At 47.0% G+C, this 15,401-nt stretch overlaps 1 protein-coding gene across 1 annotated transcript in view; it reads left to right on the forward strand.

Moving 5' to 3' along the window:
- The first annotated feature begins 2,704 nt into the window (after window positions 1-2,704).
- LOC142204435 (A.superbus venom factor 1-like) overlaps window positions 2,705-15,401 on the forward strand; it is a 47,462-nt gene continuing 34,765 nt past the window's right edge. Inside the window, 4 exon segments of the mRNA XM_075275747.1 lie at window positions 2,705-2,787; window positions 6,332-6,518; window positions 6,618-6,780; window positions 6,890-6,960. Of these exon segments, the coding sequence (XP_075131848.1) occupies window positions 2,705-2,787; window positions 6,332-6,518; window positions 6,618-6,780; window positions 6,890-6,960 (504 nt within the window).

Consider the following 15,401-nt stretch of genomic DNA (forward strand, 5'->3'; position numbering starts at 1 on the left):
CAGTATATATGATATATCAGCCATGTCTGCAGTGTGTGAGGTAAATACATGAGGGGACTCTGTGACTGTATATATCCTGAACCAACAGATGATGGACCAACCCGATATACAGGTTAAGACAGCGCTCACCCAAGCGATTATGGAAGTTCTTCTTTATTAAAAATATGGTATGGTACAACGCGTTTCGGACGCAAACTGGTCCTTTATCAAGTGCACAATCACTGGCCTGGATGGCTCGATGCATTCCATAGCTCTTCAAAGATATTGTCAGCACTCACAGTCACAGGTAGGGCTCACCATGTAAATTCCAGATCAATTTCCAAAATAATACCACCATTTAATTCCCAAATAATACTAACATAGAAGTCACTGGTACTGGCCGGATAATTTCGCTTCTGGAATTCCCATCCTCCTGATAAAGAAAAATAATCGTCAGTCTTTTCTATTAGTTTGATGCTAATATATTGTAATCCTATAGTATATATGTATACTGCTAGCTCCTTTGTAATCATCTTTTTATGGATACGCAAACAAGCCTGCAAGTTCATCGAAGACGGGCTCAGTTTTCTAGATTAGCCAGCAAACTTAGAGGACATTCAAACTTGTGGCTTTCTTGACAAAATGTGATAAAAGTTCGGATATCTCGGTATTGTTTTATAAGGTTGTGGTTACAAATGTATGTTTATTCTCCTATTTACGGCCCCTACAAAGAGCAATTATTGGTTTTGGAGGTATTTTTTGACCTGACAGACTCCCTTTAATGTATGCATGCATCATGTACTGATGGTGTTTGTGATTGGAGGTGATGCCCAATAGGCACCATTCCCATTGGACAAATATGTAAGGGCAAGTCCCAGAACTGGAAGTATAAAAGATGTAGATTTGTGGGAGATCATTAAGAGGACTTCACACATGCTACAGGGTCTTGTCTTTGCTTCCCAGGTGGGATTTTCTCTGAGGATTGGTTCACATTTGCGTCAGAAATCCATTCAGGGAGCCCGCATGGGGATTGCCCCTGAGCGGACTACTGAACAGATTTGGCAAGCGGTGTGCAGTGAAAGTACATGGACCCTATAGACTATAATGGGGTCTGTGTGCTTTCCGCATGATTTCTGTACTTCACAATCTATTTTTCTTTCCGCATGACTTGTGCAGAAATCACTCAGAAAGCACACGGACCCCATTATAATCTATGGGGTCTGTTTGCTTTCACTGCACACGGCTTGCCAATGCGTTTGATGGTCCAAGTTGCCGCCTATTATGTAGGATAGGACCGACAAGCAGGAAGGGACAATGGGGGGCTGCTGGCTGCTGACTCCTCCTCCCTGCTCTCCTACATAGCACACAGAATGGAGAGGAGAGCTGGCTGACAACTTCCAGTGCACTGAGAACCTAATTAGCATATGAATAAAAACATACTTATTCAAACACTACTGAGGCGATTTACATACAAAAGGTAGGTGTGGAATAGACTTTCTAAAGGATATGCAAGGATGAGATTAGTTAAAAATGACTTGTTCCAAGGACAGAGCCCCTATAAGCCTTTATTAGACTCTCTAATGTCTGACGGAGATAAGAAAAAAAAAATTCTACACAAATAGGAGTATACAAAGAGGGCCCTTGAAACTTGGGCTGCATGTGACGGTTGACACTTGGTGTTTTCTTCCATTAAAGGGGCTCTATCAATGGGAAAAGTCATTCTTAACTAAACACATACTTGCATAGCCTTTAGAAAGGCTATTCCACACCTACCTTTTGTATGTTAATCTTCTCAGTAGCTTTTGAATGAGCCGTTTTTATTCATATGCTAAATAGCCTCCAGTATGCACCTGGAAGTGTCAGCGGCCACTCTCTGCTATGTGTGAGAGCAGGGAGATGAGTTGTCAGCAGCAGCCTGTGCTGCACACACATAGCAGAGAGTGCTTGCTGAGACATCCGGGTGCTCACTGGAAGCAAATTAGAATATGAATAAAAACGGGCTCATTCAAAAACTACTGAGGGGATTTACATACAAAAGGTATGTGTAGAATAGCCTTTCTAAAGGCTATGCAGGTATGTGCTTAGTTAAAAATAACAAACAACAATAACAAAGGAAGGTTAGCTAGCCAATGGTCCAGTAATGAAGAGGTTTCCATCTTTTTCAAGATGCTGGAAGATTTTTTTATTTTGGTTTACTAGATATTCCTTCCTCTAGAAGAGGGACAGTTGCTGTCAGGTGATCTTCCTGAATCTTGTGGGATCCTTTGCAACCAGACTTTATAATAGCATAATTCTGGCTACTTTCTATGGCTATCTATAAGGAAATAGTGTCTTTTCTACTAGTTGGGGGGAAAGGGTCGCTTTCTTATAGGCTATAGGGAATGCAGAGGATGCCGTTGCTCCTGAAGCTTGTGGGGATCCCTCTGTCAATTTAGAGGGTGTCAGTAGTATAAGGGGGTGTAGTTTGGTGCCCAGAACAGATGTCTCAATGTAATTACTTCTTCTTCATTACTGTGCACTATTGTTGTTGATGCTTTCCTTAGCTGAACCTAGGCTTCCTTAATCCTCTGTGTGTTTTGTCTTAGCGTCTGCTTCTTCTTGACACAATACAGTTTGCAAATCTCTCCAGCTCCTCCCTGTCAATGGCTGGAGGGCATCTTATGTTTATCTAATACATGATGTATCACTCACAACCCAGCAGAAATTATTGTATCCTGTATACACCATGGGGAGCAGAGTTCTGTGTCTCACCCTGCTCGCCATACTGCCTGCCGGCTATGGACAACCATGAGTACAATTACTTTAAGTGTCCTTTACATATAAGTAACAAAATAAGTCACATAAGGATTTACTGTTTGTAATATATCTGTAAGCCTTCGTGGACTGATCACATCTTTAGAGATTCTTCCTTTTCTCGAATAATGGTGCAACTTTTCTGAGCCATCCGATAACCTTGATATATCTCCCTGTAAGTACCGTATTTTTCGGACTATAAGACGCACCTAGGTTTTAGAGGAGGAAAATAGGGAAAAAAAATTTGAAGCAAAAACTGGTAAAATATTTAATATATGGGAGTTGTAGTTTTGCAACAGCTGCAAGGCCACATTGACAGGTGACCCTGCAGCTGTACGGGGATGCATAGAGTGTTTTTTTTTTGCGGGGCCAGAAGTACTTTTTAGTTATACCATTTTGGGGAATATCTATTGCTTAGATCACCTTTTATTGAAAAAAAAAAAACCGGTGGTTTATGATATTATTTTCTACTTTTATATATATATTCTAGGGACAGGAGGTGATTTAGAACTTTTATTTATTTCATATTTTTATTATATTTTGATCGCAAGTCCCATAGACGGCAATACAACTGTATTGCCGTCTATGGGACATTCTGTCTATTAGTATTACGGCTGGTCATAGAGACCAGCCGCAATACTAATACAGCAGTGACAGGCCGGGGAGCCTCATTAGGCTCCCGGCTGTCACCCGGACAGGTCGGCTCCTGCGATATCGCCGCGCAGGAGCCGGCCTGCATCTTTACAGGTACGGGGCCGGTGGGGACCGGCCCCGGGGGAGAAGGGGCCGCTGATACTGACCCGGCACCCGCTGTACTAGAGAGGCGGATGCCGGGGAGGGATAGACGCCGGGGCCTGAGACATCGCTGCCCTGCCCTGCATGAAGCCAGCGGCAGGGGGACGGAGGAGCGGAATAGCATCACTCCTCCCACTGCTGGCTTCATGCAGGGCAGGGCAGCGATGTCTCAGGCCCCGGCACCTGTAATGGCGTCTATCACTTGCCGGCTTCCGCCTCTCTATTAGAGCGGGTGCCAGGCGCCACATTCGGCCTATAAGACGCACCCTTCTTTTACCCCCAAATTTGGGGGAAAAAAAGTGCGTCTTATAGTCCGAAAAATACGGTAGTTGTTGCGTCCAGTTGTGCTCAAAGTGACGTCCACCTGTCCTACAGTGTGTAGGCGAGTCTCTGAATGGCTAAGCCTCAACCATCTATATACCACCTAAAATCTTATATAGTAAAAAAATATACATAAAAAATATACATAAAAATATTGAAGTTTTGAAGTTTTCCACTTTTGGAGTTTTTTTTTTAGTAAGTTCATGATGACAACTCTGGCCGAGGGCTCCATAGTCTCACTGCTCTATATTGGTGCGGGAAACATCTTTCCTTTAGACTTAGAGACTCTCCCTTACTATGGTTGCAGTCCTAGGTATAGACACATCAGGAGAGAAATCTCTATATTGGCCTCTAATATATTTATCCAAAATGTTAGGATTTTATTATTTCTATATTAAATGGCCTTAATTCCTTCTGGTTCCTGTAGTCCACTCATTTCCTTTATTACTTTCGGCACTTGCCTTTGACCCTGCTCACGCTCCACCAGGTCTCTCCTGTGCTCTGTTGTCATTTCTCTACTTATACATTTGATAATTTGGGATCACTTTCTCCGGTAGTTGACATCATTTTTTTTTCAACTCTGTTTCTATTTTCTGATTAAAAACTTCTTATTCCATTTTCTGTGCATTATTATGGGGGCGGCCATCTTGCCTGAGCTTGTCTTCTGCTCTGTTAACAGCATTAGTGATCTGCTTTACAGCATTGTCATGTCTAAAGGCATCAATAGGTTGGAGTCGACTCTAGACATGTTCTTACAGGGAGGGGCATAGACAAGCTGTGATATCACAGCCCGACAGGCCCCCTAAGCTCCTGGGCCCTGTGGCAGCCGCTACCACTGCTACCCTAGGATTTACACCACTGACATTGGGTCACGCACCACATGACATCACAGACCTAAGCGTTATCCTCGAGGCACGTGACATCAACCAGAGGTAAGAAAATGCCTAAAGAGGACATTGAGGGACTGCAATGGCGGTGAGGATGTCCAGGAGAGGTGAGTATAACTGAGGTGACCCCAGTGTATAATAACATCACTTCAGGTTAGTGCCAAATAAGTTCAGCCTGAAACAAACTGGAGGTCCAAATCTCACAAATATTCGTCGAAAATCATCAAAAATTCTTAAAAAGTGTGTTTCTCATAAAAACTTGGTTATACATAACTTTATCTTTGTAGAGATATGACACTATAGGAAATGCCGGAGGATATAGTGGCTTTGGCACAGAAACTTCTCGAAGAACAGGCCCAGTGATATCCTTTACTGTCAGACACTCTGCCTTCCGCCATATATCTTCTCTGAACTTCAAGCATCCCCATACACCTCATGGTCGCTGAAAGAAACCATTGTATTATTAGGACAACGATGTTCTTATTACCTCTGTATATAATGTATATATTGTTACTCTTATTTATCTTTAGCTCCGGCTCATTAACTAACAATGGCCCATTCATAGCCGTACATAATACACAGGGGAATATATGTAATGACGATGTCAACAAACTCTCTGTGTATCCTTAGAAAATCTCAATAATAAAGAAGTATTGTCATCTATATCCTTGTATTAGTAATCAGGATTAGAGATGAGCGAACACTGTTCGGATCAGCCGATCTGAACAGCACGCACCCATAGAAATGAATGGAAGCACCTGTGACGCCGGCCGGCCGCCGGGGGGGCATAACATGGGGCATTATATAAGTGAGGGAGCAGATCCATAATTGGTTGTCAGTCTCAACCATGGTGTCCAACCTTTGCAAGTTGTAAATTATGCACAGTAAAAACCACACAAATCTGGAGCTGGCTCTGCATACTAAGATATATATATATATATATATATATATATATATATATTTATGTCTTATCTTTATATATATATATATATATATATATATATATATATATATATATATATAGAAGAAAGTAGCGCTCAGAACAGAGCATTACTGCGCCTGCACGGGATTTGAAGCTCAGGAGAGAGACTACGGAGGATGGAGGCAGTTACAGCAAGTGAGGAGGAGGAGGAGGAGGAGGGCATAATGGAGCATAGGCCATGGAGGGGCATGAAAGAGGTATGACGCAGAGGGGTGATTGCTGGCCCTGGAGAATGCCAAGGGTACTCAGTGAGCATCATTAGCATATCGGTTTTACCAATTCTTAATAAAAACTGAGGACAGCACCTGAATAGCCTATTCAAAGGCTATTCAGGCATATGATTAGTTCAAAACACATTTTGTCAATGATAGAGCCCCTTTAACCTTATAGACTTCTCCAAACTGCTTTACTGTATCAAAGTTGTACCAGGTTACATTTACTCTCATTAAAAGAAGAGAACGTCTGACAGTCTCTTCCCACAACTTTTAGTAAGAGGCCACCATAGACCTTCGTTTGGCCCTATTGTTTATTCTGAATGGTTTGTCTGATACATCTGTGCTATCTTCTGTGTTAGGTGCGCTCTTATTACACCCAGCGTGCTACATTTGGATAGTGAAGAAACCATCGTCATAGACGGACACAACAAGGCTTCTGAGGCTGAAGTTGAGATTCAAGACTTTACCAACAGAGGTCTGAGTCTGGCAAAAGAGAAGGTGTCCCTAAATAACGGCAACCAATTCCTGAGCACAGCTACAGTCAAGGTAACATCTTGGCCCAACATACCGGGCAAAGATACATTTGCAGTATTTAGCAATGTTTGTTGCAATCTTTTGTGGAGCATTTACTCATTTTCTTGGCAGATTCCATCTAAAAATTTATCTAAGAACCCAAAATCCAAGCAATATGTCTACGTGACGGTGAAGTCTCCTGTGTGTAATTTGGAAAAAGTTGTCCCACTGAGCTATCAGAGTGGATATGTCTTCATTCAACCTAACAAGGCGATCTACACCCCGGGGTCTACCGGTAATAAACCCACTGATGCAAAGCAATGTCCTCAAATACTGATATTTTTCTGTGGTTTTATTAATTTTGAACAGTTTGCCATATTATCTTCTCTGTCTCCTTTGCACAGTCCATTACCATATGTTCTTTATGAACCACAAGATGTCTTCTGTGAAAACGACCATGATCACTGAACTTCTGGTGAGATAATTCATGTTTCTTTCACTCGTGAGCACAAGTGTGGACTGGAAGTTAGTTCCTTTGTTCATTCCTAGGAAAACCTTATGAGTCAGTGTATAGGTCACGTCAAGAAACCACAGTGGGGTCAATGACTCATCTTCACGATGACTTTCACCCCAATTTACAAAACTTACCTTTCTGATGGGTCACGTAATGAAATTTTGGGGGGATTTTATCAGAGGCAATAGTAGTGCAGCAACACTTCAGTGCCACAGCAACAATGACTTCCTCCAAATCAGAATCAACTGTTATTATCTTCAAGGAAGATGAAAACTTCATGATAGTAGTCTGATCTGTGAAGAGTAGGGTTGAGCGATCGTGTTCGGAAAAGATCGGATTCCGATCGGTGATTGAGAAAATTTCACGATTGCGATCGGAATTCTGAACACGATCTTTTTAGGTGGGATCGAGATCAGTACTATTTCCCACAATGCTTTGCTTAGCCTTCACACTGAGTATATGCTCCGCTCATTCTGAGTGGAGTGTATACTCAGTGTGAAGGCTCCGCTGCGGTTCCATAGGAATGAATGGAAGCAGCCGGCACACAGCCTTAACCCCCTGCGCGCCGGCTGCCTCCATTCATTCTAATGGAAGACTAAACTAACATCTATAGTAGCTACTTACCTGCAGAGATGGCTGCTCTGGTGCCCAGTGTTCTCCTTCGCCTTGCTGCCGCTCCATGCTGCTTTTCTTCGCCTCACTGCCGCCGCCTCCCAGGTTAGTGTTTAAAGAGCTAGGAAGGCGGGGCTTGTGGCTTAGGAGAGTATGGGCGGGTACAGGGCATGACATCTCCCCTCCCAGTACCCGCCCACACTCTCCTAATCTGGGAGGCGGGGACAGCAAGGCAACAAGAGCAGCGTGGAGCGGCAGCGAGGCGAAGAAGGACACCGGAGCAGCCATCTCTGCAGGTAAGTGGACACCAGGGGGGACTAAGTAGCCAGAGGATTAAAAAAAAATTCTCTGGCTACTTAGTGATTCACTACACAGCGTGGATTCTAACAATTAAAGTGTTGAATTGTTAGACTCCATGCTGTATAGTGAATAGGATTGCTTTTAAAATCCGATCTACGATTAATAAAAAAATCCCATTGACTTGCATTGGGATCAGAATTGGGATCGAGATCGGGTTCGAATGAAAAATGATCGGAAATCGGATTTTAAAATCGATCCTGAAAAGTTAAGATTGGCTCAACCCTAGTGAAGAGTCAAAATACCAAAAAATAACAATAACAGAATGTGAATAGAGATAATCGAACCTCACAAGATTTATAGCCTCATGTATGCACCCTGGATTCACAGCTAAAGCCTATGGGGTGTTCTGATGTCATGACGCTTTGACCCAGCATTATGACATTGGTGTACCAACCACAGGCCTCACCGGTGACCCTGGGGCACTTGACATCAGTTGGAAGTGAAAGAGCAAACCAAAGGATAGATGGACACCGTGAGGGTGCCCAGGAGACGCGAGACAAAGTGATTATAGCTGTAATGTTTACTCACCTCCCCTGGGCCCCCACTTATTATACTCTGGGGTTTGAAGTATTTCAGTACAACAGGTCTCGTAGCTACAAGTAGTGACCATTACTAGTGACAACTAGAGATGAGCGAACACTAAAATGTTCGAGGTTCGAAATTCGATTCGAACAGCCGCTCAATGTTCGTGTGTTCGAACGGGTTTCGAACCCCATTATAGTCTATGGGGAACAGATACTCGTTAAGGGGGAAACCCAAATCCGTGTCTGGAGGGTCACCAAGTCCACTAAGACAACCCAGGAAATGATGCCAACACCTCTGGAATGACACTGGGACAGCAGGGGAAGCATGTCTGGGGGCATCTAACACACCAAAGACCCTCTATTACCCCAACATCACAGCCTAACAACTACACACTTTACACACTCAATACCACCTCTCTGACAGTAGGAAAACACCTTGAAACATGTGTATTTGGCACTTGCAGTGAGGAGAGCTTGTCACCAGCAGTGAATTTGGCCCTTGTAGTAAGTTGAGGTTGGCACCAACATTTGTTTTGAAAATCAGGGTGGATTGAGCCTCTAACCAGCAGAGTTTGGGCAAATTCATGGTGGAGGGAGCCTCTAAACAGCCAAGTTTGGGCAAATTCATGGTGGAGGGAGCCTCTAAAAACCCCAGTTTGGACCAATTCATGGTGGAGGGAGCCTCTAAAAAACCCAGTTTGGACCAATTCATGGTGGAGGGAGCCTCTAAACAGCCCAGTTTGGACCAATTCATGGTGGAGGGAGCCTCTAAAAACCCCAGTTTGGACCAATTCATGGTGGAGGGAGCCTCTAAACAGCCCAGTTTGGGCAAATTCATGGTGGAGGGAGCCTCTACAAACCCCCAGTTTGGACCAATTCATGGTGGAGGGAGCCTCTAAAAACCCCAGTTTGGACCAATTCATGGTGGAGGGAGCCTCTAAACAGCCCAGTTTGGGCAAATTCATGGTGGAGGGAGCCTCTAAAAAACCCCAGTTTGGACCAATTCATGGTGGAGGGAGCCTCTAAAAACCCCAGTTTGGACCAATTCATGGTGGAGGGAGCCTCTAAACAGCCCAGTTTGGGCAAATTCATGGTGGAGGGAGCCTCTAAACAGCCCAGTTTGGGCAAATTCATGGTGGAGGGAGCCTCTAAAAACCCCCAGTTTGGACCAATTCATGGTGGAGGGAGCCTCTAAAAACCCCAGTTTGGACCAATTCATGGTGGAGGGAGCCTCTAAACAGCCCAGTTTGGGCAAATTCATGGTGGAGGGAGCCTCTAAACAGCCCAGTTTGGGCAAATTCATGGTGGAGGGAGCCTCTAAAAACCCCAGTTTGGACCAATTCATGGTGGAGGGAGCCTCTAAAAACCCCAGTTTGGACCAATTCATGGTGGAGGGAGCCTCTAAACAGCCCAGTTTGGACCAATTCATGGTGGAGGGAGCCTCTAAAAACCCCAGTTTGGACCAATTCATGGTGGAGGGAGCCTCTAAACAGCCCAGTTTGGACCAATTCATGGTGGAGGGAGCCTCTAAAAACCCCAGTTTGGACCAATTCATGGTGGAGGGAGCCTCTAAAAACCCCAGTTTGGACCAATTCATGGTGGAGGGAGCCTCTAAAAACCCCAGTTTGGACCAATTCATGGTGGAGGGAGCCTCTAAACAGCCCAGTTTGGGCAAATTCATGGTGGAGGGAGCCTCTAAAAAACCCCAGTTTGGACCAATTCATAGTGGAGGGAGCCTCTAAAAACCCCAGTTTGGACCAATTCATGGTGGAGGGAGCCTCTAAACAGCCCAGTTTGGGCAAATTCATGGTGGAGGGAGCCTCTAAACAGCCCAGTTTGGGCAAATTCATGGTGGAGGGAGCCTCTAAAAAACCCCAGTTTGGACCAATTCATGGTGGAGGGAGCCTCTAAAAACCCCAGTTTGGACCAATTCATGGTGGAGGGAGCCTCTAAACAGCCCAGTTTGGACCAATTCATGGTGGAGGGAGCCTCTAAAAACCCCAGTTTGGACCAATTCATGGTGGAGGGAGCCGCTAAACAGCCCAGTTTGGACCAATTCATGGTGGAGGGAGCCTCTAACCAGCAGAGTTGGTGGAAATCAGGGTGGAGGGAGCCTCTAACCAGCAGAGTTGTGGGAAAGCAGGGTGGAGGGAGCCTCTAACCAGCAGAGTTGGGGGAAATCAGGGTGGAGGGAGCCTAGTATTAGCAGAATTGTGCAACGCTTATGGTGGATGAGTATGAGGATGCGGAGGAATTGGAGAGGTTGAGTACAGACATGGAGTTTCATGTTGGGGTGCTTTACACAGGTGGGCCCAAAAATGAAGGCTCTATCCAGTGGTGGTTCATTTTTATCAAAGTGAGCCGGTCGGCACTCTCAGCTGACAGACGGGTGCGCTTGTCAGTGATGATGCCACCGGCTGCACTGAACACCCTCTCAGATAGGACGCTGGCGGCAGGACAGGACAGCACCTCCAAGGCATATAGGGCAAGTTCAAGCCACAGGTCCAACTTCGACACCCAATACGTGTAGGGCGCAGAGGGGTCGGAGAGGACAGGGCTGTGGTCGGAAAGGTATTCCCGCAACATGCGCCTATACTTCTCACGCCTGGTGACACTAGGACCCTCCGTGGCGGCACTTTGGCGAGGGGGTGCCATCAAGGTGTCCCAGACCTTAGACAGTGTGCCCCTCGTTTGTGTGGACCGGTGAGAACTTGGTTGCCTACTGGAGGAACTGCCCTCCCTGCCGCCAACGTCACATGCTGGAAACATCTCCATCATATTCTGCACCAATTGCCTGTGGCAAGCATTGATGCGATTGGCCCTCCCCTCTACCGGAATAAAAGACGAGATGTTGTTTTTATACCGGGGGTCAAGGATAGCAAAGATCCAGTACTGGTTGTCCTCCATGATTTTGACAATACGCTTGTCGGTTGTAAAGCACCCCAACATGATCTCAGCCATGTCTGCCACAGTGTTAGTTGGCATGACTCCTCTGGCCCCACCGGAAAGTTCAATCTCCATTTCCTCCTCATCCTCCATGTCTACCCATCCGCGCTGCAACAATGGGACGATTCGAAGTTGCCCGGAAGCCTCCTGTATCACCATCACATCATCGGACAACTCTTCTTCCTCCTCCTCCTCCTCCTCCTCCTCCATTAAACGTAGTGAAGCGGACAGATGTGTGGACCTACTCTCCAGCTGTGACGGATCGGATGCTATCCCTAACTCCTCTGTGTGATCTGAGTTATCCCTGATGTCAATCAGGGATTCTCTCAGAACACACAAGAGCGGGATTGTAAGGCTCACCATCGCATCCTCAGAGCTCACCCTCCTTGTGGACTCCTCAAACACCCGTAGGATGTCACAAAGGTCTCTCATCCATGGCCACTCATGGATGTGAAACTGAGGCAGCTGACTTTGTGGCACCCTAGGGTTTTGTAGCTGGTATTCCATCAAAGGTCTCTGCTGCTCAACCACTCTATTCAACATCTGAAACGTTGAGTTCCAGCGTGTGGGGACGTCGCACAAAAGCCGGAGTTGTGGCACATGCAGGCGTTGCTGGAGAGATTTTAAGCTAGCAGCGGCTACTGTCGACTTGCGAAAGTGGGCGCACATGCGCCGCACTTTCACCAGTAGCTCTGGAACATTGGGGTAGCTCTTTAGGAAACGTTGCACCACTAGGTTGAAGACGTGGGCCAGGCATGGAACATGTTGGAGTCCGGCAAGCTCCAGAGCTGCTACCAGGTTCCGGCCGTTATCACAAACGACCATGCCTGGGCCCAGGTGCAGCGGCTCAAACCATATTGCCGTCTCATCGAGGAGGGCATCCCTCACCTCGGAGGCAGTGTGCTGTCTGTCCCCCAAGCTGATCAGCTTCAGCACAGCCTGCTGACGTCTACCAACGCCAGTGCTGCAACGTTTCCAACTCGTAGCTGGGGTCAATCTAACAGCGGAGGAGGAGGCGGTGGCGGAGGAGGAGGCGGTAGAGGAGGAGGAGGAGGAGGGGGGTGTTCTTCTCGTGTCCCTGCCAGGAATGTTAGGCGGGGAGACGAGGTACACCGGGCCAGTTTGGGAAGCAGTCCCAGCCTCAACTACATTCACCCAGTGTGCCGTCAGTGAAATGTAGCGTCCCTGTCCGCATGCACTTGTCCACGCGTCGGTGGTCAAGTGGACCTTTGTGCAAAGCGCGGAACTAAGGGCCCGCCTGATGTTGAGTGACACGTGCTGGTGCAAGGCGGGGACGGCACACCGGGAGAAGTAGTGACGGCTAGGGACGGCATAGCGAGGTGCCGCAGTTGCCATCAGGTCCAGGAAGGCGGGAGTTTCAACAAGCCGGAACGCCAACATCTCCTGGGCCAGCAGTTTAGCGATGTTGGCGTTCAAGGCTTGCGCGTGTGGGTGGTTAGCAGTGTATTTCTGCCGCCGCTCCAATGTCTGAGAGATGGTGGGTTGTTGTAAAGAAGCGCCTGATGGTGCCTTTGATGGTGCAGGAGAAGGAGATAAGACAGGAACAGGGGAGGATGAGGGAGAAGTCAACAAAGTGGCGGAGGCAGATGAAGTGGTGTCCTGGCTCGTCCTCTGGAGTGCATCGCCAGCACAGTCAGCAGTGGCAGTGGCAGAGGCAGAGGCAGTGGCAGAGGCAGTGGCAGTGGCGTGAACGGCAGGCGGCCTTTGTCCTGCCGTTGCTGCCTGCCACTGATTCCAGTGCTTGGATTCCAAATGACGGCGCATTGAAGTGGTGGACAGGTTGCTCTTCTCAGAGCCCCTAATCAATTTCGAGAGGCAAATTGTGCAGACAACACTATATCTGTCCTCGGCGCATTCCTTGAAAAAACTCCACACCTTCGAGAAACGTGCCCTCGAGGTGGGAGTTTTTCGGGGCTGGGTACGAACTGGAACATCTTGGGAGATTCCGGGTGTGGCCTGGCTTCGCCTAAGCTGCTGACCTCTGCCTCTGCCTCTAGCTACCCTTTTTGGTGCTGCACTTGCCTCAACATCCACACTACTTTCCCCGCTTGACATCCTCCCTGTCCAGGTCGGGTCAGTGTCCTCATCATCCACCACTTCCTCTTCCAACTCCTGTCTCATCTCCTCCTCCCGCACAATGCGCCGGTCAACTGGATGCCCTGACGGCAACTGCGTCACATCATCGTCGATGAGGGTGGGTTGCTGGTCATCCACCACCAAATCGAACGGAGATGGAGGAGACTCTAATGTTTGAGCATCTGGACACAGATGCTCCTCTGTTAGGTTTGTGGAATCGTGACGTGGAGAGGCAGGTTGAGGGACAATGAAAGGAGCGGAGAACAGCTCTGGGGAGCAGGGACAGTTGGGGTTATTGTTCTGTGAAGCTTGGGAATTTTGGGAGGAAGGAGGACAAGACTGTTGGGTAATAGGAGGAGAGGAGGCAGAGTCTGACTGGCTGCTGGACAATGTGCTGTAAGCGTTCTCTGACAGCCATTGCAAGACCTGTTCCTGGTTCTCGGGCCTACTAAGGTTTGTACCGTGCAGTTTAGTTAATGTGGCAAGCAACCCTGGCACTGTGGAGTGGCGCAATGCTTGCTGCCCCACAGGAGTAGGCACGGGACGCCCTGTGGCTTCACTGCTACCTTGCTCCCCAGAACCATTCCCCCGACCTCGCCCACGGCCTCGTCCACGTCCCTTTCCGGGAGCCTTGCGCATTTTGAATTCCCAGTTAGAAATTGGCACTATATACCAGTAGCAAAAATTGTGGGTGCACGTAACCCCAATATATTCTTTGAATTCCCAGTCAGACAATGGCACTATATACCAGTAGTAAAAATTGTGGGTGCACGTAACCCCAATATATTCTTTGAATTACCAGTCAGAAACTGGCACTATATGGCAGTAGCAAGAAATGAGGGTATTTGTAACCCCAATATATTCTTTGAATTCCCAGTCAGAAACTGGCACTGTATACCAGTAGTAAAAATTGTGGGTGCACGTAACCCCAATATATTCTTTGAATTCCCAGTCAGACAATGGCACTATATACCAGTAGTAAAAATTGTGGGTGCACGTAACCCCAATATATTCTTTGAATTCCCAGTCAGACAATGGCACTGTATACCAGTAGTAAAAATTGTGGGTGCACGTAACCCCAATATATTCTTTGAATTCCCAGTCAGACAATGGCACTGTATACCAGTAGTAAAAATTGTGGGTGCACGTAACCCCAATATATTCTTTGAATTCCCAGTCAGACAATGGCACTATATACCAGTAGCAAAAATTGTGGGTGTATATAGCCCCAATTCTATTGCTAGGGGACTTGCAGGGTATTTCTGAGGTGAAGGTGGGGGGGCACACCGTTGGAACGGTGATTTGGGGTGTATATATGGGGTATACGGGAATACACTGTCAGTGTGTTCCATTCAGGATCCTGGGAAAGCTGGGTTGCGGCGATTGAGCCCGTCAGTGCCACGTTACACTGACAAGCTTCTCCCTGGAATTGAAGTTATATGTAAGCCCAATATATTCTTTGAATTCCCAGTGAGACAATGGCACTATATGGCAGTAGCAAAAATAGTGGGTGTATATAGCCCCAATTCTATTGCTAGGGGACTTGCAGGGTATTTCTGGGGTGAAGGTGGGGGGGCACACCGTTGGAACGGGTATCGGGGGTATATATCGGGTATACGGGAATACACTGACAGTGTATTCCATTCAGGAGCCTGGGAAAGCTGGGTTGCGGCGATTGAGCCCGTCAGTGCCACGTTACACTGACAAGCTTCTCCCTGGAATTTAGCTCTTACAAGAGCTGTTGTGGTTGTCTTCTCCTTCCTATCCTAGCCTGTCCCTGCCTACCCAGAATCTAAGCCCTAGCTAGCTGGACGGAAACCTCCGTCCTCGGTGAATTGCAAGCTCAGAATGACGCGAAGCTGG

Source organism: Leptodactylus fuscus, chromosome 5 (genome assembly GCF_031893055.1).
Source record: "Leptodactylus fuscus isolate aLepFus1 chromosome 5, aLepFus1.hap2, whole genome shotgun sequence".
NCBI lineage: Eukaryota > Metazoa > Chordata > Amphibia > Anura > Leptodactylidae > Leptodactylus > Leptodactylus fuscus.